At 42.0% G+C, this 26883-nt stretch overlaps 1 protein-coding gene across 5 annotated transcripts in view; it reads right to left on the bottom strand.

Moving 5' to 3' along the window:
* Positions 1–26883, bottom strand: part of ARHGEF3 (Rho guanine nucleotide exchange factor 3) — a 323685-nt gene that overhangs the window by 33163 nt on the left and 263639 nt on the right. For all 5 annotated transcript variants that reach the window (XM_053598926.1, XM_053598925.1, XM_053598927.1 and 2 more), the window contains one exon: positions 8819–8926. In XM_053598926.1, coding sequence (XP_053454901.1) covers positions 8819–8926 — 108 coding nt within the window. The remainder of the gene's footprint in view (positions 1–8818; positions 8927–26883) is intronic.

Raw genomic sequence — 26883 nt, 5'->3', positions numbered from 1 at the left:
CTCTTTAACACATCAGAAACTTGAGTACCAGAGGATTAAGTGACTGGCACTAGCTAAGTGGTTGGGGTAGGAACTGAGTCTAGTCGTTTGACTCCAAGACAGGGATTTGGATTAAGAACACAGGCTTTGAAGTATAATAGATGTGGCTGCAAGTCAAGAGCTAAGGGATTCTAGAAAAATTCATCTCTCTGGGTCTCAGTTTCCTCAGTCTATAAAAAGGAAATAATAGTAAGTACCTCACAAAGTTATACTGAGGATTGATCAGTAAGACAAAGTACATCAAAGGTTTAGCCACGTGCCTGGTACTCAGACAGCAGGAATGGTTGTTACTATCACTGATATATGGGGCAGTGACTACACTGCATTAGTCTTGTTTATACATGTTTTTATTCATTAGCAAATAGTAGACACATCTCTGAACTACCTGCACCAAATAGCACCTTGAGGTACCTCCATTAGGATAACTTACAGAGAGAGGGCTAGGGCTGTTTTCTTGCCCACACAGCAAAGACAGTGTTGTTTGCAAAAGTCAAAGATCTGGAACAGCCTAAAATGCCCAACAATAGGGATTATTTAAATAAATTATACTGTAATGATAAAATGGAATCTTAGACAGTTGTTAAAAAACATTTCTTTTGAGAAGAGCTCAATGGTAAGGGGAAAACCTCTCATATTCAGTTAAATGAGAGAAGGAAGATCCCAATTTAAAATAGCACCAAATGTTAACAAGGGTGACACCCCTGGGTGGTAGGACTGTGAATGATTTTTATTTCCATCTTTATAATTCTTCACATTTATTTTCCAGACTTTCTGTAATGAAGAGATCTTAACTAAGAAAAAACAAAATCAGTTGACAAATGACAAAAGTAAAAGACCACAAACACTGAGTTAGAAGTGGCACTATAAACATAAAATCACAAACTTAGAATCTGGTTGGATTAATGCACATTTAAACCATGGTAAAATGTCATTTACTTAATCAAGAAATGCTAAGCCCCAAGGACCCACTGCAAGGAGAAACCTTCCTGTAACTGGGAGATATTCTCTGTAGAATGAATGAAAAGCTAAAGAAAAAAATATTTGGCTTAGGTGTAAAGAAAATTATACAGTTTGCATAGTATAAGCTAAAAATTAGGAAGCCTTACAGAGGTTTGGGGCACCATAAAATGGCTTGTGCGCAATAATGGTAATGACAAAATATTCCACTAACTGAAATGGAAATGATGACTCTCCCTGCCACAGAAGGCAAACAAAGAGTAGGGAACAGCAGTGAGGTGGGATGCTTTAGCTCAAAAGTCTGGCGATCATTCTTACATCCTGGCAAACTGCAGGCTTTATTATGACCAATCTTTGACTTTTTATAAGAAGCCTACTGCAGGAGCAATGCACTGAACACTCTACACAAACCCAGTTTCAGTACTTCTGGCCGGGTGACCTTGAGCACAGTTCCAAACCTCCAGCAGTCTCCCTTCTAAGTGGTGATGAATCCTGCCTCACAGAGTTTTGGAGGAGATGATAAGAGGTCATGAACACAAAGTCCTTTGTACAGAACCTGGATCATTGCCAATACTCAACTAATGGAACTATTACTAAATAAAAAATAACAAGCTTTAAATGACAAGAGTCAACTATTTACAATGGCTTACTATTACTCCAGGAATAGCAAAGAACAGCAGAGAATCAGGAGTTTCCCTTGATGTGGAAAACAGGTTACTTCTCAGCTACTCCCTTAACTTGTAGATCACATGGTGGTCTGGTTTCTGGTCACTTCCCTAACACTTCCATGCATCCACAGACATATCCCAAGCTTGTCTCTGTATCTGCCAGATAACTAGGGGCAGTTATAGGAAGTTGGACCAGAAGACTAAGTTTGAGGTCCTTGGAGAAGAAAATTATGGTTGCCAGACATGGAAATCAGCACATATGCTTAGGTCATCTTCCCACTTACTCCTCATACCTAGACGGCATCAGTCTTCTCATACCTTTCTCAAAAGTGAAATGCTCTTTCTCCCCCTCATTCTCATCTGTGAGCCATTCCAGGCCCAACCCAAATCACTCCACCCTTGCCGGCAGCCTTCCTTGACCTGCAAAGCCAGTACCAAGCTCTCTCTGTCAAATATTTTATCATACAAGATTTTCAAATCTTACTCATTTTTATCTGGTTGCAAAGTAAATATAATTATTCTAAAAACTTAAGTATAATAGAAATATAGAGTGAAAAAAAAAGTCAGTAGTTCCAGTCCATATATTTATTCTCTATTCATTTGTAATGCTCATGTAATGAGGAAAAAAACACAAAACAGAAAACAAAAGAAATGCAAAAATATCTTATAATTGTATTCCCATGAGATAACCACTATCAAGAATTTGAGGCTTGGCACCCGTAGCACAGTGGTTACGGCGTCAGCCACATACACCGAGGCTGGTGGGTTTGAATCCAGTCCGGGTCAGTTAAACAACAATGACAACTGCAACAAAAAATACCTGGGTGTTGTAGCGGGCACCCGTAGTCCCAGCTACTTGGGAGGCTAAGGCAAGAGAATCACTTAAGCCCAAGAGTTTGAGGTTGCTGTGAGCTGTGATGCCATCACACTCTACCAAGGGTCTGTCTCCAAAAAAAAAGAAAAGAATTTGATGTTCCCTGTTTTTTCCTATACATATGCTATTATGGCTATGTATTATTAATTGCGATATGCTGGTATTGAACTCCCTTCCCACCCTTTTTTCCCCACTTGCTAACATACCTTAGGCAACTTTTATAGTTCTTCAGATAGAACTACCTTTGCATATTATCTTCCCATCAAGTCTAGACAGAATACATACATAGTAGATCCCTAGAGAACTCTAATTTATCATGTATTTATGCTGCATCTGGGTTAAATGAAATAATCTTCTAGTCTAAGGGCCAGGAAATGGAGCAATGAGAGGCTGTGGTTACCAGAAACCTTCTTTAGCCACCACCTTCCTCCTGGAGGATACAACTAGGGACAGGACATATCTTCTATTATGAAGCAGCCCAGTTGAAGGAGGAGGGCAAGGCCTCATCACCAGGGGAGGCAAACACCCACCACCAGGCTCTGCAGAGAATTAGAAGCAGCGATGGCCACCTTTTCAGCCATAACAGTGATAATAATAACAGCTACCAATTTTTGAACACATCCTAAGTAATCCATTGCCTTAGGCACTGTGGATATAGAGATAAATGAGAAACAACCACACCCCCCCCCAAAGAAAACCCTAGTAAAAATAAATAAATAAGTCACTGCAAAGGAAAAAACTGTGGCAGAAGAGAAGGACAAATGTGACTATGAGTTTAGATTTAAGGTGTGAGAACAGAGAATCAATTCTGTCCAAAACAGACACATATTAAGAATAGAAGTCTAGCTATATCAGACATCGTTAGTATTTATACCCTTTGACCAGAATTCCACTTCTCTAGGAATACAATCAAAGGAAAGAAAAAAAATACAAGATTTACGATCAAGACGTTGGAAGTATTGTTATCTACAAATCTGAAAAAATAGAAACAACTTAAATGTTCAACAATAGGACAGTGTTTAAATAAACTGATATGTGTATATCCTTTTGATGAAATGTTATGTGAACCAATTAAGAATTGGGTCTGTGAAAAATACTTAATGACATGGAAATATTCTTATACTGTAAGGTTATTTTATACTATTAAGACTAAAGTGGGGCAGCGCCTGTAACTCAGTAGGGCGCTGGCCTCATATACCAATGGTGGCGGGTTCAAACCCGGCCCTGGCCAAACTGCAACAACAACAACAACAAAATAGCCGAGCATTGTGGTGGGCGCCTGTGGTCCCATCTACTTGGGAGGCTGGGGCAAGAGAATCGCCTAAGCCCAGGAGCTGGAGGTTGCTGTGAGCTGTGACGCCATAGCACTCTACTGAGGGCAACAGAGTAAGATTCTATCTCTGAAAAAGACTAAGGCAAGTTAAAAATAGCTTATACATATAATTATAATTTTGTTTTAAAAATATGCATGCAGGTATACAGTAAAAGGAAAGATTGCCTGAGTATATACCAAAATGTTAACAGAGGTTTTATTCTAGTTAATAGACTTTTATTCCCTTTTCTGTAATTCACTGTACTTTTCAATTTTTTTATGATGTTATATAATCAGAAAAGAAAGCACAATAGAAGATACTTTAAAAAAATAAGGCAAGCGCCTTCAAAGGACAGTCAATACAGAGTTATTTAATAATATAAAAATATTCACAGCCTGAATATTCTTTAATAGGAGACTGGTTATATAAAATAAATCATATCAAAGCATTGGAATAATATATGCTCAATCCATAAAAGTCATATTTTCCAATAATTACTGTGATATAATACAGTTATAACTTAGAACACGTAGAAGAAATAAAATCTAAGTTAATAACTTAGATTAAAAACTCATCCTGGGTGGCACCTGTGACTCAAGGAGTAGGGTGCTGGCCCCATATACCAAAGGTGGTGAGTTCAAACCTGGCCCCGGAAAAATAAAAAAAAAAGAATACATTTAACAAACTCATCCAGTTAAATGTCAAAAGGGAGGATGAAAATGGAACAAAACACACTAAGAAAATGACAAAAGAAAAAAAGAAAAAGAAAAGGGAAAATCCAAGGGAAAAAGCACTAAAATAATTGAACCAGGGATATTTAACTTTAGTTCAAGATACAACACCTCAAAGGGGCTGTAATGGTGACAAATATGAACATTTATGCACCTAACTGCATGGTATGGAATGTGTGAGGCCAAGAACAACGAAGATGTAAGAGAAATTGATCACCTATAGTCACTGTGGGAGGCTTTAAACTAAAATGAACAGATTACACACAGATACGGCTGGATAGACTATGAGTAGCCCCAAATTAGGCCCACAGTATGTAAGTTATGTACTTGTGCTTAGAATAATACTAGGAGGAAATTATTAAAATATTAACAGGTTGTTTTGGAGTAGAAGGGCACACGTGTTCTTTTCTCTTTCTCCTTTTCTGTATTTTTCCATATTGAATATATACTTTTATAATGGAAAAGAAAAAGAGTTCATGTCCAAAGAGAATGAAGGGCTCCATCCAGGATAATGAACACAACATTCCATAGCATGTGCTGGCCTTGGCTCAAATGATGCTACCAGCCACGCACAGCTGTGAACGGGGAAAGGCAGGCCTCGGGAAAACTGGCCAAAGTCAAGCTCCCCTTCCTCACTCCATACCAGAGGAGCGCATGGCGGCCCCTTTCAGAGCTGGGCCAGATTTCAGGTCAGGGAGGGGATTTATAGGTCCACAGGGATCCAGACATCTGTGCTCAAGTCTACAGGCAGTGCAAACCTTCCTAGTAAGAAGCAGACAGATCGCCATGCAGTCAGGCTGTCCCTCCCCACATCCACAAATGCTGCCTTTGTGCTGAGGACCAAGCCCCCAGCAGTGTGGGAATGGGGAGGCGAGAGAGAACAGCTCCTGTAGTGTCTTGCTGAACTGTTGCCACAAGGACCACTCATGTGTGGCTGGGCTTCTAACGTTTTGGGAGAGGCTGCCAGCCAAGAGCTCTTCCGATATCCTCCTGCGCTAACCTGCGGTCTCCCAAGGAGCCAGAGGAAGGACTACTAAGTGTTCCACATTGATTAAAGTATTGTGTTTGGGCCTGAGTCGTCTCTTCTTCTATAATTCAAGAAACCCAACCAGAGAGACATAACTGGATATCTGAAGGGATGCACATGTCTCCAAGGTGGCCAGGAGCCAGGGAAAAGGGATAGTATGATAGAGAACCAAGATGCTCCTTTGCAGCCTCAAGACATTTTTGGAACAGAAAAGGCATAAATAATACACACATATGGGTCAGGAATAAACTACTGTCAAGAGATTTGAGGCAGCTGATACACTCTTTGTTCTTTGTTGTTCCCCTATTAGAATGAGCATCAAGAACTTGATAAAATGGGTGAGGATGTGAAGTAAGCCACTGAGCACCCCTCTGGGGCCTGCTTCTCCTTCTTAGCCTTACTGCTCTCAGGGTATGTTAGCTGGGGAGGGAAACAATAAAGTCATGAGGCACTTACTGAGTCATGAGGCTGGAAATAAGGCTGAAGAAGTTGTACGGCTTCTACCAAAGGGAATTATAGGATGACATTTAAGGGGAACGATGGCGTTCGCAGAGCATTCCGCCAGCATGGCTGGCTAACTCCCCATACAACCTCAGGAGCACATTTCCATTCACTGACCACCCCTCCCCAAGGACACACACAAACATAATCAGGTTTAAGTTCTTTCCATGTCTATGTCCATTACCAATATAAATAACTATTGTGTTTCTGCTGGGTTGTTTCTGTTCAATACATAGAGTCTACAATTAGCTATTTATCATGAAATTTGAAAAAAAAATGATTTCGCAAAAAAAATTTTTTTGAAGTTTTAGAAACCAATTTCCACATGTCAGACCCTCCCTTGGGTCTGGCTTTCTCATCCTTGTTTGGCCTCAGTCTGTTAGATTGTGGCTTGATTTCTTTCTGTCCTACCTCTCTAGGTCAATGCAAATTTCCAAGGTAATTAAACATTTCCTACTGTGTTCCCTGTGTAAGATCCCCCAAAATAAGAGAAAACAGATAAATAAAGTTTGTTTGGTAAGCCAAAAGAAAGATTTTGAAGAAATGATAATGGAGGATCTTAAAGCAATATGCAGTCAGGGCTTGGCTATAGTGGAAGGCACAGACTAGGCAGGTGCACAAACCCAAAAACCTACAGGCTAGGCCACTCAATGACAAGAGAGCAAAGGAGCCAGGTGTTGGAAGAACAATTGGGAGAGGTAGGGACATGTGTAGGTGACGGTTGGCTGGTTTAGCTCTTTACTGCCACGTGGAAACACAGGCCCAGCACTGCCACGAATCTACCAGAAGGTGACTAACTAGAACATGGCAACGTGAGGAGGGAAGAAGAGACTGGTGCGTGAAGCAGGCTCAATCAATGCTTATAGAACAAGTGAAGGCCTTCCTGGGCCAAGGGTGAACTGTCCTGGGAGAAACAATGGCAAGAGATGGCTGGCACCAACGAGGGTCCATAATCAAGAAAGGAAATAACTAAGGAGTGAACTTGAGCCACAGTCACTGGGATGGAGAGGAAAGGGTGAAATGTAGTAGACACGTTAATGAATTTTCAAAAAGCAGAACTCAGCAAAAGACCAGATGTGCAGGACCAGGGCAGTGATGAATCTTCCAGGGTAAGCCTACAATGAACTTGTCTAGAGGGCTAAAGAACTGGTCACAAGGGAGAGAAAGTAAACACATTCTTCTTTTCTAGCTTCAAAACCCTTCATCTGGTTGACCAGGAACCTTATTTTCTTTCTTCTCCACTTTTCCCATAAAAGAGATCAGGCGATAACCAGAGGTCCAGAGGCTCAAGCACTGACAGCATCAGAACCGAACTTATAGCTAATTAGGTGATGAGGTATTCATGCAGGAGAAATTGGTGGCATAATTATTGGGGATAAATATTGGAGAGGGATGGTGTCTGCAAGAGAGTAGCAAGAACAGAGAGTGGTGAGGGAGAACCTCGAATAGTTCTCAAATCATAGATTTTCACAGCAGGGGGCATGCCTTTGTTCTAGTCCACAGTTTTCTTAAAAGACTCAGAAAGCAAAAATAGAAATATTGCCAAGAGTATTTTGGACAAATAAGAAATGGCAGACTCAAGACTACTGCTCAGCCAAACCAGGTGAGCCTTTCCACGACTCATGACTTTTGTGGGCTTCAGTATAAAGGCATACTTTCACGATTACCGCATTGGGTTCAAAGCCTTGGACAAATCTCAGTGTTGTTCACTTTAAAAGAAACTTCGTCAGGCGCTTTAGAACAAGAACTACAACCATTTGTTAACTAAAAATATTATTATAGTAGTTTATATTAACTACTTAGTTAAAATTATTGTTAAGGCCAAGACACTATACTAGGTCCTTGAAATGCACTATGTCATAAATCTTTACAATGATTCTATGAAGAAGCTGATAGCATCATGCCAAATTTATCCATGAGGACTAAAACCAAGACCTAGAGATGTGAGGTCATCTGCTCAAGGTGGCAAGGTCTTTGAGTGACAGAGCTGAGGTTAGAGCCAAGGCACTTCCACTCCAAGGTATTTAGGTCCTGGCTATAAGCCAGAGGTCAATTTTATATGAAGGGCCAGAGAGTGAAATACTTTTGGCTTTGTGGGCAATATGGTCTCTGTCACAACTACTCAATTCTGCCATTGTAGTCTAAAAGCAGCCAGAGACAATACACCAACAGATGGGCATGGCTGTGTTCCAACAAAACTTTATTTATGGACACTGACATTTGAATTTTATATAGTTTTCACGTATCATGAATTATAGCACCCTCTTTTGATTTTTCTTCCCCAAGCATTTTAACAAGTCAAAACCATGCTTAGCTCATGGGCCACAGAGAAACAGGTGGTGGGCTGGATTTTCTTCCACCTGCTGCAGTTTGCCAACCCCGATGGAAGCCACTAGGCTCTGCTGCTCTCCAGCTTACATCATGCTGGTTTCCTCAGGAGGCCCATAGATTTTAAGAAAGAAACCTGTGAGAGTGTGCCTGGATGGGGCATACAACTCTGAAATACCACTGTGAGGAAAGATCCAACAGACGGCCTGGCTCTGCCTGACCCCAGACTCAGACTTGAAAACTCCTTTCTCCTCCCGGTCCCCTCACTTGCACCCTTCTGTAGAAATAACAATTGATTTGGGTCATTCTGAAATCAGGGGAAATTCTGGGTAGGACACACAACAGTTTTCTGCAACCACGAGCCCCCATGCCTTGCTTACCTGCAGGGTTTGGCTGAAGCGCTTTAATGGTGTGGCCTTCACAGGCGGGATGAGGTTTGCTAGCGATGTGACTCTGGAAAGGGGTTTGACCCGTTTATTACTAGGCTCCTGTAGGGTTAAAAATTTAAAAAAGGAAAATGTCAAGGTTAATTACAAAGACAACGTAACTCTGCCATACAACTCTGTCCCACTGCACGAGCTGCTGGCTGCACACTGATCTGTGGAATATAAACAATGGCCCATCTCACTTCAGCTGTATAGAGATGACCTGGCTTGGGAGCCAGGGCGAGGGAAATGGCAGGGGATATCAACAGAGGCACCTTCTGGGAGGATGGCAAAGAGGCAGGATTCTGCTCCTCATCCCTCACCCCCAGCATTTTCCAGCCTTTAGTTCAGAAGTTTCTACTTAGCAGAACCATTCTCCCCACCCCTTCTGCAGAGAAATTTGGCCTTCATTTCCCACCCAATGACCTTGTCAGGCAGTTGTCTTTTATTGCTTCTGGTTCCATCTTTTTAAAAACCTTTTCCCCATCTTGTCTAAAGCATTCTTCGTTTACGTAATAGCTTTTCTGAAGTACAAAGATTGGATTTTTTTTTTTTAGTTCGCTAATTTAAAAATCTTTCTTTTAGAAAAAGAAATTCTATTACTGGCCTCTTAAGGATGTATCTTTGTATCCACAGTGTATTTGAAATGTACATATATTTATAAATAATAACCAGAAGGTAAAAGAAAATGTACAAAGAGAAAACTCTCCTCTATACTATATACAACCACAAGTTTTGAATATCACTTTCATATAAAACATTATTTGCAAATTCCCAAGTTACTCCAAACTAGGCTGCTGGTGAACAGGGAGCCTACCTACTCCAAGGACTTTGCAGACAAGAATTAAATAAATAAAAACAACAGACTGTGGAGAGCGAGAGAAAGATATGACAGACAAAACATTTTACAAAGACAAAGAGAACAGTTACCCTTGTCTTCCTAAGCTCCATCTGACCTGTAGTAGATTCCGGGCAGCACATGAAGATACCAAATTTAGATGGAAAAAGCCAAAGCAGCAAATTGAGGTGGCAAACCTCAATTATTTCCAGAGGGAGCCTCTAGGTGTTCATCTTTCCTTTTCAGCCATGGCTTTCAAAGTTTTGAGGATTGAGCCAAAACTTCAGAGGCTCCAGGACATTCTTGCATTCTGAACATAGTAGGTGCTTGGAAAAACCTTTCCTGAATTTGGAATCATGGCTCAAAGCTCTCATGTCATTTTATGCCTTTACTAGTCTCAGACATCAAAAGCCTTTTTTGAAAGAAACTATCTTCAAGCTTTCTGGCATTTAAATATAAAATTTAAAACTTAAAAAAAAAAAAAATTCAATATAATCCCACAATGTGGCCAGAAGTGACTTCACAATTTCTTGAAGCAGTCAAATGCTTTTCCAAGACAGAGAATGAAGGTAGGCTGCAGGATACTGCTCCGGCTTCTTAGTGTGCTAAGCTGAACAGACAGCAGAAAACTATGGGCACACTGGGAAGGCTGAGTTCCAAAATGCAAAGGATGAGTCTCCCAATACGAGAGACATCGCATTGTAATGATTTAAATGTTGAAAAGAAAAGTCCGACAGCCCTTCTGCTTCAGGTGACAGTGCCCTTCAGGATGCTCCCTGTCAGGTGCCTGGCTCCTGAGCATTTGTGCCAGTAGGAGGATTAAAAAAAAATTATTTTTACGTCAGAGCTCCACCACCGGCATACTGAATACACACACACACAAGTATACATACACACAGACACCCCCTTAAGCATCCCCTAAATTTTTCTAAATGGCTTCTGCTTTGCACTAGAAATGTCAAGTTGGTGGCATAAAAAGCAAGTGAAGTGACAGGGAATCCTTAGGGAGCAGGACTTGGTCTCAGATAATCCTGCATGCACCTCAGACCCCAGAGATCCTAGTCTCTCTCACTGTCTCTCCCTCTGCTGGGTCATGGATTCTGTCTCCGAATGGGGAGGTTGAAGGGCAAACACTAACTGGGTTCTCCTGCTTTAAAAAGGGGCAGGGAACACTGCACTCTTGGCAGGATGGGGGATGTTCCAGCTCTGTTCCACTTGCTGTGTCATCTTTTTTAAGGTTCTGCTGACTCTGCTGCCTATTTTATATGACCCAGCCAGAGAAGAATTTTTTGCAGTTATAAAATGTATGCACAATGCAAATGTCAGCCCCTGGGCAGGTTGAGTGTGGTACTGCTACATGAGATAGTAATTAAAACTTATTTCCTAATGCACCGTCCATTTGGAAGTAAACATCAGGCAGCTCTCTGGCAATGCAACATTTCCAAGTAACAAACGACTGAACCAGAAGCCACTGCTGCATGATCCAGCAGAGCAAGCAGGTGTAATTTCAAAACCGGTACACTTACAGGTTATTACATCTATGGAGGAGGCTTTATGCCTGACCCACATGAGTAAAGTACGAATTATGGTATTCTCCTTGAGGGCTTCTGTGACAGTAGAAGATTAAAACAATTCTTGGCCTAATTTGATTTTTCTTTTCTATTTACTTAGTATGTGCCCCGCTAAATTTTACAGCTATCTAACGGGAGCCCTCCGGGAAAATGTTTCCAGATTCTAGCTAAATAGCTCTACTGAGAAATAGTAAATGCAATACCAAGGATGCTTCTAAGTTTTACAGAGAGAACAGAACCTACAGAGAGCCTTCCTAGTCCACTAATTCAGCTGCCAGACCCAGCAGGGCAAGGTCATTGTGAAACTCAGGAACAAGGTGTCTGGCTTCAAGGGTAGATACCAACCCCCCCACATGATTTGAAGACAAGGCAGGAAGGCCTTTCAATAAAAAGGTCAAAAAAGAAGACAAAAAGAAAAAAAAAAGGGAGGGGCAGGGCTGAGTATTCTGTACAGGCAGCATTTTATGAATAACAACAGTTTTGTGTCATCTTTTTTAGGCCTTGTAAGTTTTTTGTTTTTCTTATCTTATTACACTGGCTAAGACTACCTGTATATGGCTGATTACAAGCTGAGATTCGAGGTACACCAGTTCAATTCCTGATTCTAAAGCAACTATTATTATTTCATCATTTACTATTATATTAATATTTGCTGAAAGCATGGCAAAGGCACCCTTTACCAAGTAGAGAAAGTTCTCTTCTGTACTAAGTTAATTGGAAATTTTTATTGTGAACTGGCATTGACTTTGATCAAATGTTTTTTTTCATCTATTCTGAGGACAAGAAAGGGAAAAAAGAAGGAAGGAAGGAAGGAGAGGAGAGAAGAAAAAAAAAGACAGACATAGAGGTCACATTTTTCATAAAGGAATTGATTCATCATTTACTATATCTTGTGCTTAATTATAAACAATGATGACTAAAGCTCTATACACAATTTTATATTTAATATGAGTTATTTTATTAAATGATTTTAATGTTCCTGCTCTAGGGGATAAAATGATTTTTATCCTCTCCTCATTCTTCTTCCCAAATAGATAAAAACCAAAGCAAACCTAATGCAATGCAACAAAATGCCTGTCATATCAATATAATCTACTACAATTTTTTATTCCTTCAAAAATGCTTCCATTGAAATAGACATGGTGTGTAGACCCCTCCCTGCTTATCTTTTCTGCATTTCATTTTTATAACCAGAGTGGGAAGTAGTAGGAACATCAACCACGTCCTGTCTGCAGCAACCCTGAGACTCTACCTTCACTGAGTCACACACAAGGTGCAGGAAAGGCTGGAAATGCAGCCATTAGCATAGGGACTCAGACTACTGTACTGCAGGGTCACTCTACATCTGGCCAGGAGCAGGCGAGAGGTGAGAATCGACTGAGCCAGCAGATGCTTTTGCCCATGAGTTGACGGAATCTCATAAAAAAAGTCTTACAAATGTTTAGAAATTCCAGGGAAGCCTCTGTGGGGCTTCACCTGTGTGCCAGGTGGTGTGCTGAAAATTGTGCTCCCAGGGATTGTGTTTAATCTACCCAGTAAACCTCTAGGTGGTTTTCAATATCCTCATATTAAACAGGAAGTTACAATCTTGCAGCGATTGAGAAACTCTAGCCTAAATAATAATAATGAGCTGATACTAGTTACGGGAACTCATTTCAATGTTTTACACATATTTGTTAATTTCTTCTAACATTCCTACAAGTTAACTACTACAACAATCCCCATTTTAAAGATAGGGGAACTGAGGCATGGAATAGAACAACTTCCTTAAAGTCATTCAACTAAAAAAAGCTGGTCAGGATGCAAATCCAGGCAGGCTGACTCCAGAGCCCATGGCCTATACCAGGACTAGGCTAACTGTTTCTCTAAGGGGGCAGACAGTAAATATTTTAGAATTTGTGGGTGATCCAGTTTCTGTCATAACCACTCATCTCTGTTGTTAGCCATAAACAATTTGAAAATAAATGTCTGTGGCTATGTTCCATTATACCTTTCTTCGTGGACACTAAAATTTGAATTTCATAAAATTTTCACATCATAAAATATTACCTTTGATTTTTTTTTAATCATTAAAAAATATAGAAGCTATTCTTAGCTTAAGGCCCACTGGAAGTATGCTGTGGTTGGCCTGTGGCCCTTGTTTGCTGACCAGTCATGTCCTTGCTCAGTGAACATACCCAAAGACAAAACTCCTAGGCACTGCACCCTCCCCTTGGCACACCTGTCACTGCCACGCTCCAGCAGACCGCAGATGCTGGGCATGCAGGGTCCTTCTCTGATGAGCAGGGGATATACTTGACTCATTTTTTATGTGAGTAAGCCCGATCCTATTGCATTTTAAACTCTCAACTTTCTGAGAAATTCAGTCCAAACACAACACCAACTTTCCCTGATCATTAATATATATGAATAAAGGACATAAAAAAAGATATAATGCTTGAGATACACTTCAAAATAACATGAGTTTGGGAATGGGAATAGAAGAAACAGGATTGATCACAGTTTGGTGGCTGTCAAAGCTGGATGCCAGGCACAGGAGACTCAGTATGCAATCCTGCTTATGGTACATGTCAAAACAAAACACTTTTTCTTTTTTAATAGACATACAATTGTTTTATAAATGCACCAGGACGTGCTGAACTAGAGAAGACAGGTGCTATTTGCAATTTTTGCTTCAATTGTTAAGGCCTAGTAAGAGAGGCCTTAATTAAAGACAGACATCATCCAGAATAGAAGAAACCTGGTTTTAAAAAAGAGTTCCCACTCCTGAATTTCAATAACTCTTAACTAACATAGACCAGAATAGGGAAAGGTCCATGTGGCTAGGAAAGTGAAAGCATCATAACCCCATGGAGGGCCCTGGTTCAGCTGCCAGACTCCCTGAAGGCTCTTACTCTACTGACTGCTTTCTTTATTTGTTCTCATAAAGAAATTCATCAATAGGCTCTTGGTCACTGAACTCCACGACAGAAAACAATGTTGTAGAGGTTAACTCTAATTTATTTCAGAAATACACAGGGAAAATAGGGGACCCTTCAAAAGCAGATCGTCTATGGATAGGAGTCCTCTGTTTCTGTTATACAGATGTTAATTTGTGACCATGCTTTGCTTTCCCCACTATCACCTCCCAAATACAGGCTTTTCTCTTCGTTCCTACCATGACCCCATCTTTTACTAAGGAGGCTAAGACCGCCCATCTTTGCAGAGATCCTCCCTTTCCCTCTGCCTCTCTCTAATCAAATAAATGTAGGACTCATTACTCCACAACCGCCTTGACTTTACTAACTTTTTTTTCCTCAGGGCCAAAGGGTGATTCACATCATTTTACAGTTTGTGCTCAAGATTCTCACCCTACAAAACTTCTAGGTCACCACAAATGTTCTCGTGTTCTCACTTCCTTTGACCCTCCTACTGCCAAGGCCTTCCCCACCCTCTCAGGGTCTCTCATTCGCCCACTGGCCAATTCTTCTACTCCTGCCTTGTCTCCTTCCAGTTCATAAACGTGTCCTCTAAGGAACTTCTGCAGATTCTCCCTCTTGCATTAATGTTTCTCTGACTCAATTGTTGAGAATGCACCATATGATTTCTATAGACCTATCTATTTCAGTCTGGCACTCAAACTTACTAACTGGGTGATCTTAGGCAAGTTACTTACAGTTTCTTTGACTGAAAAATGGAGAAATAACCTCACAACATGATAGGGAGAATTCTGTGGGTTAAGAGCTAAGCGGTGCCCGTAGCCCAGTGGTTACGGCACTGGCCACATGCACCAAGGGTGGTGGGTTTGAAACTGGCCCGGGCCACCTAAACAGCAATGACAACTGCAACAACAGCAAAAAAAAAAATAGGCAGGCTTGTAGCAAGCACCTGTAGTTCCAGCTACTTAGGAGGCTGAGGCAAGAGAATCGCTTAAGCCCAAGAGTTAGAGGTTGCTGTGAGCTGTGATGCCACAGCACTCTACCGAGGGCGACATAGTGAAACTTTGTCTCAAACAAAAAAAGAAAAAAGCTATCTTTTTTGGAAATTGACAATCTGTGTCAGGTACTGGGTTAAGAAGTTTATATGGATTTTCTCAGGGCATCTAGAGAACATCCTATAAGAGTGCTAATATTATTAGCCTGTCTTATAGATGGGTAAGCCAAAGTTCAAAAAGTGTAAGTTTATACACAAGATCATGTATCTCAGGGGGTAGAGACCAAAAATGTGGACCACATACTGGACTGCATCCCTGTGCTCCCCTCTTGCCCGCAGATGGATACTGAGCACAAAGTACAGGGCTTTGTGAAAAGGAAGTGCTCCATCAACAGAGCCCAGAATGGGGCTCACAAATTGGCCTGATTTTATTAAAGATCATCCCACCACCACCACTTTTGCCTCTAAGAACAGCTGAGCTTATCTAATCCCTCAATATATACATATTCTTTTAAAAAAAAAAAGATACTGAAATAATTTTAGATTTACAAAAATGTTGTAAAAACAGTACAGAGTGTTCCCATACACCATTTACCCCACTTCCTCTAATGTTAACATCTTACATAACCACAGTTCATTTATCAAAACTAAGAACACTGGCATAGCACTATTAACTAAATTATTAATATAAATGGAATTCGTGGGATTTCACCTTTTTCCCACTTTTGTCCTTTTTCTGTTCTAGGAGCCAATCTAGAATTTCACCTTGTATTTCTGTCTTATTACCATGGTTTCCTCTAATCTATGACAGTTCCTTATTCTTTTTGTCTTCCATGAGCTTATGGCAAAATACTAAAGTTCCCTGACTGCCACTTCTGAAGTGTACTGGTTGGTTATTTTATAAGAGTCTCAGTTTAGACTGGTCTGATGCTCTTTCGTGATTCAGGTTATGCAGAAGGATGTGCCCTTCTTGGTACCTCCTATCAGGGAGTACACGACGTTGCTATGTCTTATCACTGGTGATGTTAACCTTGATTACTTAGTTCAGGTAATCTTACAGGTTGAATAGTTTCCCCACTAAAAGATAAGTGCAAGTTCTAACTCTGGGTACCTATGAATGTAACCTGATTTAGAAAGATATAATCGAGTTAAGATGAGGTCATACTGGATTAGAGTGAGCCCTAAATTGAATTACTGATGTTCTTATAAGAAGGGGGAATGTGGACAGAGACACACAGAGAGAGGATGGCCATGTGATGACAGAGAGGCAGAGACTGGAGTCGACATCACTCCCAAGAACACCCAGGATTGCTGGCCGACACCAGGAACTAGGAAGAGGCGAGGGAGGATTCTCCTGCAGGCTTCAGAGGGAGCACAGACTCTGCCCACACCTTGATTCCAGCAAGCCTCAGAACAGTAAGACAATACATTTCTGCTGTTTTAAGCCACCTAGTTTGTGGTACTTTGTTACAGCAGCCACAGGAAATTAATACAGGCAGTATCTGCTAGATTTCTCTACCGTAAAGTTGCAACTATTCTCTTTGTAATGAATACCTATGTGTGAGCTGGAGGAGATACCTGGTGCCTTTGTGCATCCTACTTTTTGTGTGTGTAAGTGTGTGAGACAGAGTCTCACTCTGCGGCCTGGGCTACAGTGCTGTGGCATCATCATAGCTCACAGCAAACCTCAAATTCCTGGATTCAAGTGATCTTCCTGCCTAAGCCTCCTGAGTAGCTGGAACTATAGGTGCCCATCATATCTTTTGATTAAGATCTTTTTTTTCCTTTTTTTTCTATTTTCACTTTGCTCAGAATGGTCTCGAACTCCTGAGCTCCAGTGATCCTCCTACCTCAGCCTACCAGAGTGCTATGATTATAGGCATGAGCCACTGTGCCTGGCCGTGTATCCTTCTTAATCTAATTTAGGGAGTGTTTACCCAGTATCTGCAAAGTGGGTTTCATTGAAGTACACAAGTTTCATTCTGTTGACAGAATTTCTCTCAGCAGGACAGGGGGGATCAGAAGGTAGATTCAGACCCAGCAGGGTCAGTGTCAGCTGGAGCTGTCAAGGAAGGAGCAGGTGAGGCAGCCAGCAGGCAGGCCTCGTAGACAATATAGGCCCACAGGAAACATGGGCAGCAGTGAGGAACCTTCTTAGGGCGGTTGAGCAAGAGATGAGTAAGGCCATGGGGGCAAGAAGGAGTGCTTCCTTGGAGCTTTCAAGTTACTATTTTTTAGTAATAGAAAAAAGACAAAAATAATGCAATGATTATTCCTAATTTTAAAATTTCCATTAATTTTTTTTTTTTTTTCCTATTCTCTTTTCCCTGGCACAGAGCTAATTAACCTGGAGTCATCTGTTCCCAGAAAATGAAAGGGAAATAGTGAGGCCCAAATTCCAACGGAAACCTGGCTTCATTGATTAGGCCACTGTGTTTCAGAATTATTGGTTTTTGACCCACAAGGTGAGAAAAGGTCTTCAAACCCAGAACTACAGTTTTTGTCTAGAGATGCTTATCAGTGATTTCAACAAAGGGTCCACAGTCTTTGTGGACTGTGACAAACCACCAGGAACTGCTCCTGGGGGGATCGCTGATAACCTCCAATGTGGAAGCCACGATCTTGAGTTTGTTTTCTCCAGCTGTGAGGTTGGTTGCCAGTTGCCTTGGCCTACCATCCAAGGGAGATTTGATTCCCTCTTTGATGAAATGGATCAGCTCTCTTCTCCACATAAGGTGATATGAGGAAAAGATGCCAATTTCCCTCTTCAAGTGAAAAAAGAAATGCTGGAGTCTGTTTTATTTTTGCTAATGGGGCAACAAGGAAAGCTTGGATAACTAAGGTCCACAGAACACACTGAGTTAGTTCAGTCTCTGTTGCTGGTCTACAGACAGGCTGTTGAACTGCTGGATTGAGACCTCAACGACTTTTCTAGCCTCCTTTCATGGCATTGCCTCTGTAGGGTGAAGAGCCTATGGTCTCGGGGCCACATGTGGCCTTCTGGACCCTTGAGGGTGGCCTTTTGACTGAATTCAAACTACACAGAACAAATCCTTTAACAGGGACCATACTTGGGAATCCGGAGGGCCACAGATGGTGCTGAAGCTGCAGGTTCCCCCACCTTTAACACATTAAGGTTGGAGAGATGATTTTTATCTCTGCATCTTAAGCTCTGTCTTTGCCTGCATGAATCAACACCAACAGCCAAGTCAGCACATATGGCTTCTCACCCAAAGTCCACTTGAGAGGAGGTGGTTGCTTTGGGGGGAGCCTTGGATAAGGAAGAGGCATCAGGAAAACAGCTGGCTGAATGCAGAAAGTGCTGGCATGAGCCTCTGAAACCATGCTTAGAGTCCCTGCCCAAACGCAGCGTCCCACATAATGCAAATAAAAAAAAATGAGGATACAAAGGAATCTAGCGTTAATGACAATTCCTGTGGTCCTCCTAGCTTCATTTCTACCAGGACTCTTCTGTATCCTTCAAGTCTAACACATACATTGGCAAAATACTATAGCTCTCGAATGTTTGTCTAAACCAAAAATGGCAAAATGAAGGGACTCTGGGGGCACAGGGCAAGTGAGATGGATTTCATCCAGCACACCCTAGAGAAGCAATTAACTTTACTGCAAACTCCGAGAGGGTTAATGTTCACCGCATATCATTTTATTTCTGAAGGAAGACCCCAAGCAGATTGTTACCTTTATTCTTCTCATTATCACTGAATTTTTGCCCCCACGTTGTAGAAGTAACCTATCCTACTTTGCCTGACATGGGGAAATTCGTTTTTGCTGAATGAAGGTCTAACGGCTGAAAAATAAAAATGAACCTTAGGAAATAATTCAGTAAAATATGGGACTCTCCAAGGGCTGAAGCAGGCAGCAGCCTAAGTTACAAACACAATCTTTTAGCAGTGCCAGTAAAATAAAACAAAACCACTGTTTCAGACACTGTATTTTTGGCTAAGGTCTTGCTCTGCAATAACTTTCAAAGTTATTCATTTTAGTCAACATTATAAGGGTAAGTCAACATTTGTCCTGGCAGCAAGCCCAAATTTGTTATTTTATTAGTCTGCTACTGGTTAAATTGGCCCAAGATTAAACACACCTAATAAATAGCCCTAAAATGTTGGAGTTTAAGAGAAAACCACATTCAAGTTCTCTTGAACAGGATGTTACTATTACTTAACCTTGGGCAGAAGGAGAAACGTACACCCACACCCTGGATAAGTTCCTTTCAGCAAATGCCAGCCCCTACTGCCTGAAACTCATCTTGGTCATGCCCAGACATGGTACTACAGACCTTCAGAGAAAGAGAAATCCAAATATTTGGCTTTCTTGCGGTCCCTTGGCCCCACATCTGCCTTCCTAACTTAAAGCAAAGTTCTTATTCTGTTGAGGCACAAAGGGCCAGATGCTCAGAGCTGAAGCACTTCAGCAGTTTGATCTCTTTTTTTTGTTTGCAGTTTTTTGCTGGGGCTGGGTTTGAACCCGCCACATCCAGCATATGGGGCTGGCGCCCTATTCCATTGAGCCATAGGCACTGCCCTGGAGTTTGATCTCTTAAAAAATTAAGAAGTCTGCCAGCAGAGTCAAGGCTCTGTGGCCCTCAGGGGAAAGCCAGCCTTGGGCCCAGAAGATGCTTTCTCACAATTAGATTCAGATTATGAATTTTTGGCCAAGAATGCCACAGAAATAATATGCCACACTCATCCCCAAGTCTGGAAAATGGGGTCAAAGCTCAATATCCCTGGTTGGATGATGTTAGCAAGACACCAGAGGTGGCAAAGGTGCCCTGGTCACAGCCACAGGCCCAGAGGAATGTTTCTGTGGCTTGGGGTTCTGCAATTAGTCATTTCCTACCTTCTTTTTGGAAACTCTTTGGTGGAATGAAGTTCTGCATTTGTTTATCTGTAAGAAGGAATTCCCTGGCTCACCTTTGGGCTGGGTTGGAGGAAAAGGGGGAGAAGGATGATGCCACTGGGGGCTCCATCCTTGCTTCAGGATTCAGGAAGCTGATGTGTACAGATCTCAATTTTACTTTAAAGACATTTTCTGGCTCCCTCAGTTCTTAGGAATGAGCTGAAAGCCTCTGTAGCAGGTAACAAAGTTCTTTTCACTCTGGCCCAAGGAATGTGTCAATTCTTTGCAAAGGATCTAAGGATAAAATATGAGCCAATCGTCATGGCCAGAGTACAATACCTTATGACCTTGGGCCAGCAGTGTAACCTCTGTGGGCTTGGTGAAGTGGGAAGGACTCTCCTCCTCCCTCCCGTGAGGTCACGTGCGTAATGTACTTGGCATAGGCCCAGCCTATGGAAAGCCTCCTATAAATATCAGATTGTTGCCTTTATTTCTAATGTCTAAAGAGAAGTGTGATCTCTCCCCCAGTTTGTGCTCCTTCTCTCTCTATCCTCTGCAGCACTAGATTTTTGCTTGGGTCTCTCGGGGACGAAGCTGGAGCTCCATGTCACCTGCTACAATCATACCAATGACATGCTCCAGCCACTGAGGCTGCTGTGAGACCACATGTTTTGATTCCACATGCCTGCCTTCCCTTTCTTCCTGTGGCTTTATCATCTATTTAGTCAAGCTCTGGCTGGATAGAGGAAAATAGGGAGTGGTTTGGCAGGACCCAAGGCTATATTGGAGGGGAGGAAAATGTCAGTGGTGAAATCCCAAGATAAGAGCCTAAGTCAGGGGAGGGTGACCAATAGTTGGGTCTTGTGGTCTGCATCAAATCTCCCCCACCCCAACACTACTGAATTCTGGGCTATAAGAGCCAGTCTTCAGTCTTGCCAGATTCCAATACTGTCTGGGATTAGGTAAGGAGAAGAACGCCAGGCATTCAACCCATGTCAAATGTTCAAGGTGAAATTTTTCACAAAAACAACATGTTACCAGAAAGGACCACACAGAATCGGAGCTATGTTCTCGCTCTTTCTCATTCACCTGTCATCTTTTGAAGCTCAGCATTATCTTAGCTTCCCAGAAGAGGAAAAAGAAGTACAGAGATGAAAAGGATGCAGAGATCTTAATCTCAATGTCTCAAAGGAAGGACAGACTGTTCCAGCTGAATCTAGGATGATCAAACACATCTCAGGCAAGCAGAGCTGATGGTCAGATCTGCCATATGATTCAAGACAGGATGGAGACCAGGGATCCCACATTTGGCTGCACAGTAAAACCTATAGGGACATCCAACCAAGGATACTGGATCTGCAGGACTGAGGGATCCCTTCTTTTATTGTCTGGTTCATTGCTGTTTTTGACAAGAACAATGATTTTGAGCAGATAAGCCTCGCAGAGATTGGACCTCTGGAGAGAAACACAAAATACATTTGTGGTGCCCCCTGGTAACCCCCCCGCTGTCCTTCTGGGCACAAATTATCCCTTCAAATGCTTGGTCCATGTGTGTCCTCGGCAGCACATGCCCACACTCAGAACCAGGGAACACAGCCCTCGAGTGCTTTAGAACATTCTGCTCCCAACTGAGAACAGAATACAGTGAAACCTGATTATTAAAAATGGAAAAAGCTACCAAACAACCACATGGGATTGATTGAATTGGGAATAAAAAATTATTAAACTTTTCCCTATTTTTGGCTTTCAGCTGACATTTTACCACCCAATGAGCAAAGGTATGTAAAAAAAAAAAAATATATATATATATATATATAAGGTACAGAGCATACTGTTCAGGAAACTGTGAGGTAGGCAATCTATAATGGATTCATATGACATTTCTATTGCCCCCACGCACCCCTAATGAGCAGATAAATAGCTTCATAATGTTATTCCTTGAAGAGGTGGGAGGGTGTGCATCCACTAGTGTGCGGAACACAAGATTGAATTTATTTGTTGAGACAGTTTTCACTCTGTAACGCATTTTTAATGACAGGAATTAAAATATACCCACGAACAACCCTCAATGAATCCCCAACAATAAAAAAAAAAATACCCAAGAACAATGTATTTTCCTAAAAGTGCATAACAAACACCGGCTCTCAGTGCTGCAACCTTGAAAACACAGTGATTATGTGTTACTTTGAACTCTCAGCAATTAATATGCAACCAGATGTATCGTTGTCTACAGTATTAAAATTCAGAAGCCTGTGAATATGAAAAAGAATATAGCATATGACAAAGAAGGCAAGGGGCCTCAGAGACCCGGCTCTGCCACTGACATCACTGTTCAGCTCATTTCAAATCCAAAGGGATAGTAGGGAGAATGGTGAGACAATAGCATGTTGACTTAAAACAAAAGACATAAATACAAACCTGTGATTTGGCTGTTGGGTTTTGTTAAAAAAAAAAAATGTTGGCTTAGCCACTGGAGAGTTAGTGGTAAGGGGTTTCCAAAAAAGACAAGGGCAGTTTTGTGGCAAAGTAAAAATGGTATTTATTCTTGAGGATGCCTGTGGCAGAGGGGGGCAAAGTTCTCACGTGTTTCCAGTACGGGCCATTTCTGGAGGGGAGGGTTCTTTTTAAAGATTGCTGGGAGTCTAACCTGGCAAAATAACTTCCCCAGTAAAGACCTCCCCCCAGGTCAGCAGGGCCTAGGGATGGAATGAAAGACTCATTTATGTGCCAGGCCCCCCTTCTTCTGTCCAACATTTAGGAGTCAGATGAGGGGCATACCTGAGTTTACAGAGCAGGGATATGCAGAGAGGTGGCTAGGGCCACCTGACCCTTGCAAAGCCTCAATCAACTGCTATTAAATAAATTGCATGCTGCCTGAACTGTTGCCTACTCACAGACTCTAGCAATTTTCTAGAAACAGAGCAGGTGTCAAACACCCGACCCAGGCGTGAGCCTTTGACTCTGAAGCGCTATGTAACAATGGGGGACCCCTGCAGGAGGGAAGAAGGTAGCACCAAGAGCCATGGAGTTGCCCCTGCGAGGTGCTGACCCAAAGGGCTTTATTTCCTTGACGTCTCTTTAAGTCAGTGCTATTAATACACCCATTTCACAAAGCAGGCAACTGAGACTTAGAGAAGTTAAGAATCTAACATAAAAAAAAAAAAAAGAATCTGACATAAAGTGATACAGCCAGGACTGAGCCCAAGGCCAAGCCCTAGGTTCTTAACCACAGCACTGTTAGTTTCCTAAACCAGGTGGGAACCCTAAAGGAAACAATATAGAAAAAGAAGGGAAGTGGATGCTGAGGCAGGGAGTGCAGAAAGAGAACGCTCATTCAGCATCCAAGCCTGTCACTCTGGAATCAGCAGCTCCCCTTGTCTCCTCCCCCAGTTCAAGTGCACAAGTGTCCTGCTCGTGTGCCCTCTGCTAAGGGCACAACTGGAGACTGGTGGGTCGCATCCAGGGGGCTCACTGGAGGGCCACCTCCCAGTTTCTCCCCATCCGCTGTCTGCTGAGCTCCCCAATGAGATTGCCTCCCCTCCCCATCAGCTCTACCTCTATGTTAGGGTTGTTAATGACTTGGTCAAACTCAAGTAGAAGTTCCTAGAGGCCAGAAAACACTGTTTCTTTTTTAAACCCAAGGGGAAAATGATGTGTATTGCCAGGTCTCAATAAATATTTACTGACAATTAAAGAGCAGGGGTCATTTTTCAGTTGTCTAACTCTTTATTAGCTCATATTCATTACACCATGGAGTCTCTCTGCATGCATTTCTAACAAAGGATCTATTTATAAGTAAAGCACCCTGCTAATGAATAGGGTGGGGTTAACTCAAAGCAACCTAATCAATCCTAACTTGCTGGATTTGGGTTTGTGCCTGTGGTCAGCACTTGGTGAAGAGTCTCAGATGATGGGCGCCAGGTGGGAGGCTGGCCTCAGGGCAACTTGATCCCCAGCTCCTATGGCCAAGCTTATACACCACTCCCCATTTAAAAGCCACTCTGGGAACAACTAGAAAATCACACTAGATTTTTTGTTGTTTTCATTCTACCTAGAGGGAATGAAAATGAACCTTGCCAGTGTGCCTAGAACATTTTTTGTTTAAAAAAAAAAAAAATGCCTAATGCCAATTCAGATCCCGGGGAATGGGGTGGTTATTTCCTACAAAGGAAAAAGCTACCTCCTTGCAGACCCCTTGATAAAGACAACCATCCACAGCTTCTGCTCAACTCGTCTATATTCAAAACAGATGCTGCTGCTACTGCTAATGATCTATTAAACAATTGTTCTGTGGAAGCTCTTTGTATGCCCATTACACAATTCCCTTAGAAATTCTCATTTTTCAGATGAGGAAACTGAAGCTTAGGGGACGAGGCACTGGTCCAAAGTCTCTCATTTCAGAGGTGGCCAAGTGGGGATTTGAATTCAGTTCAGTCTGACCTTCAACTCCAAGTTCCTAATCACTGCATTCTATGGCTGCCCCAAATTAAAATGTAATCCTGCCCAATCCTTCCCCTTAGGGGATGGCAGAAGAGGTGTTAAATAATTTCATCTGGAATGTTGGAATTTTTTTAAACTTTGAAAAGAAAAAAGATTTATGTTTAGGACAAATACCTAGTTTTTTTTTTTTTTGCAATTTTGGCCAGGGCCAGGCTTAAATCCGCCACTCCTAGTATATGGGGCCGGCGCCCTACTCCTTGAGCCACAGGCACTGCCTTAGTTTTAGTTATTTTTTTTTTTATAGAGACAGAGTCTCACTTTATAGCCCTCGGTAGAGTGCCGTGGCCTCACACAGCTCACAGCAACCTCCAACTCCTGGGCTTCAGCGATTCTCCTGCCTCAGCCTCCCGAGTAGCTGGGACTACAGGCGCCGGCCACAACACCCGGCTATTTTTTGGTTGCAGTTAAACCGGGGCCGGGTTTGAACCCGCCACCCTCGGTATATGGGGCCGGCGCCTTACCGATTGAGCCACAGGCGCTGCCCTAGTTTTATTTTTTTAATTGGCTAATGTGTAGTCTGGAATTGTTTTTTTCTAAGACACATTTAACAAAAACTCACTTAAAACTCACAATTTCTGAAATTTAGGTACTATGCTCAATGTCCAAATTTCTAGTTTAGTCTGCAAGTGACTGTAACACGAACTTGGGAACTTATTGTTGCAGAGTTCTAATACTAAAGAGCCCTCAGAAAATGTCTATTGCACTATTTCTAACTCTTAGTACTACCATGACAATTTTTTTGCCCTATATACATATTAACAGAGCTATTATGTACTTAACATTTCCTTAAATGACTCATTTTTTACTTAAGCAAACTTATTGTAAAAATAAACTATATTATCTTAGATGGAAAATCACTATCACTTGCCATAAACAGAAAGTAACTTTAAAAAATGAACCCAGCAAATTCTTGTTAGATACGCTTCCCTGCCTGAAGGTTCCAAGCCTGAGGCCTGCACTTTGTTGAGGGAAATTAACAAGTGATAGAGAGGTGTTAAAGACACACTAGCTCCAAACTGAGACTTGATATAATCCGAAGGATCAAAGAGAATTAAAAAGGCAAAGCGATTAAATTACTTTGTGTCTTGTCTCTGTATCAAGTGCTCTAAGTGGTATGAAACCCATATTTGGGGAAGTAATGATCTAATCCAGTTTTCACAATCCAGAAACAAAGATTCTGAGGTCCTGAGGAGCTTAGCCTTTTACCTTGTACCCAGCTGGTTGGAAAGCTCTTGTAAGTATTGGCTTAGAATAAATGCTGCATTAGGAGATCACCAAAGCACGCTCCTGTTTCTTGACATTGATGCCAGAACCAAGCTCACACTCCTAGTCACTTACAGCCTAGGTATAAAGCCTTCAGAGACTAACAGGAAAAAACAAGGTCTTTTCTGATGCTCTATTCTTCAAAGTTCTTAGTTAAGTCACCATTAAGCTTCTGAGGCGGAAGGAGGTGGAGGTGGCACTTTATGTATCTGTGGCTTACACACAAGCCCCCATTGGTTTTCCCCCTCTTCTAACAGTTTATTTCCTTCTCCCTCTCCCCTCCTCCTCCTCCTCCTTTCTTTTTCTTTTTTCTTTTTTTGATACAGAACAAGACTCTTGTCTCCTAGGCTAGAGTGTAGTAGAGTCATCATGGCTCACAGCCATCTCAAACTCCTGGACTCAAGTGATCCTCCTGCCTCAGTCTCCCAAGAAGCTGGGACTATTGGCACATGCCACCACACTCTGCCAGTTTTTCCTTTTTTTATTTTTTGTAGAGACAGGGTCTCACTTTTGCTCAGGCTGGTCTCAAACTCCTGGGCTCAGGGGATTCTCCTACCATGGCCTCCCAAAGATTACAGGTGTGAGCTACCATGCCTGGCCATTATTTTTTTCTTTACAGTAGTTTCTGATTCCTTCTGCAAGACCATACCCAGAAACACCCAAGACAATCACCAACCAGCAAGTTGGATGGCTGGCAAGGTATGAGAAAGTGAACCAAGGCCACCAAAAACTAACAGGATATTGATGAATCACTCCACCCTTCCCCCACCCTGTGAAGTCAAAAATTAAAAAGTCTTTACTAGTGACCTTTAATTATCTTCTCTGTATTTGCCTAGGGTTGTTCTTGACATGCCTGTGTCACTCGAATTACAAAACAGTAGCACACCAATATAAGATAACACACTTGAGGGAGCTTGCACTGGCCTTGGGTTACGGACAGAAAGCACCCAGCACCCAGCACCCAGAAGGAAGCTTTATTATTTAGCCTCCTGGGGCTTCAGGCCTACCACCTCCATCTCTTTTCACCAACTGCTTGTTCCCTTTTTCCTTCTGTACCTTCTTCCTTCAGGAAGACT

The sequence above is a fragment of the Nycticebus coucang genome, chromosome 8 (genome assembly GCF_027406575.1).
Source record: "Nycticebus coucang isolate mNycCou1 chromosome 8, mNycCou1.pri, whole genome shotgun sequence".
In the NCBI taxonomy this organism is placed as follows: domain Eukaryota; kingdom Metazoa; phylum Chordata; class Mammalia; order Primates; family Lorisidae; genus Nycticebus; species Nycticebus coucang.
This window is presented reverse-complemented; position numbering and strand designations above follow the sequence as displayed.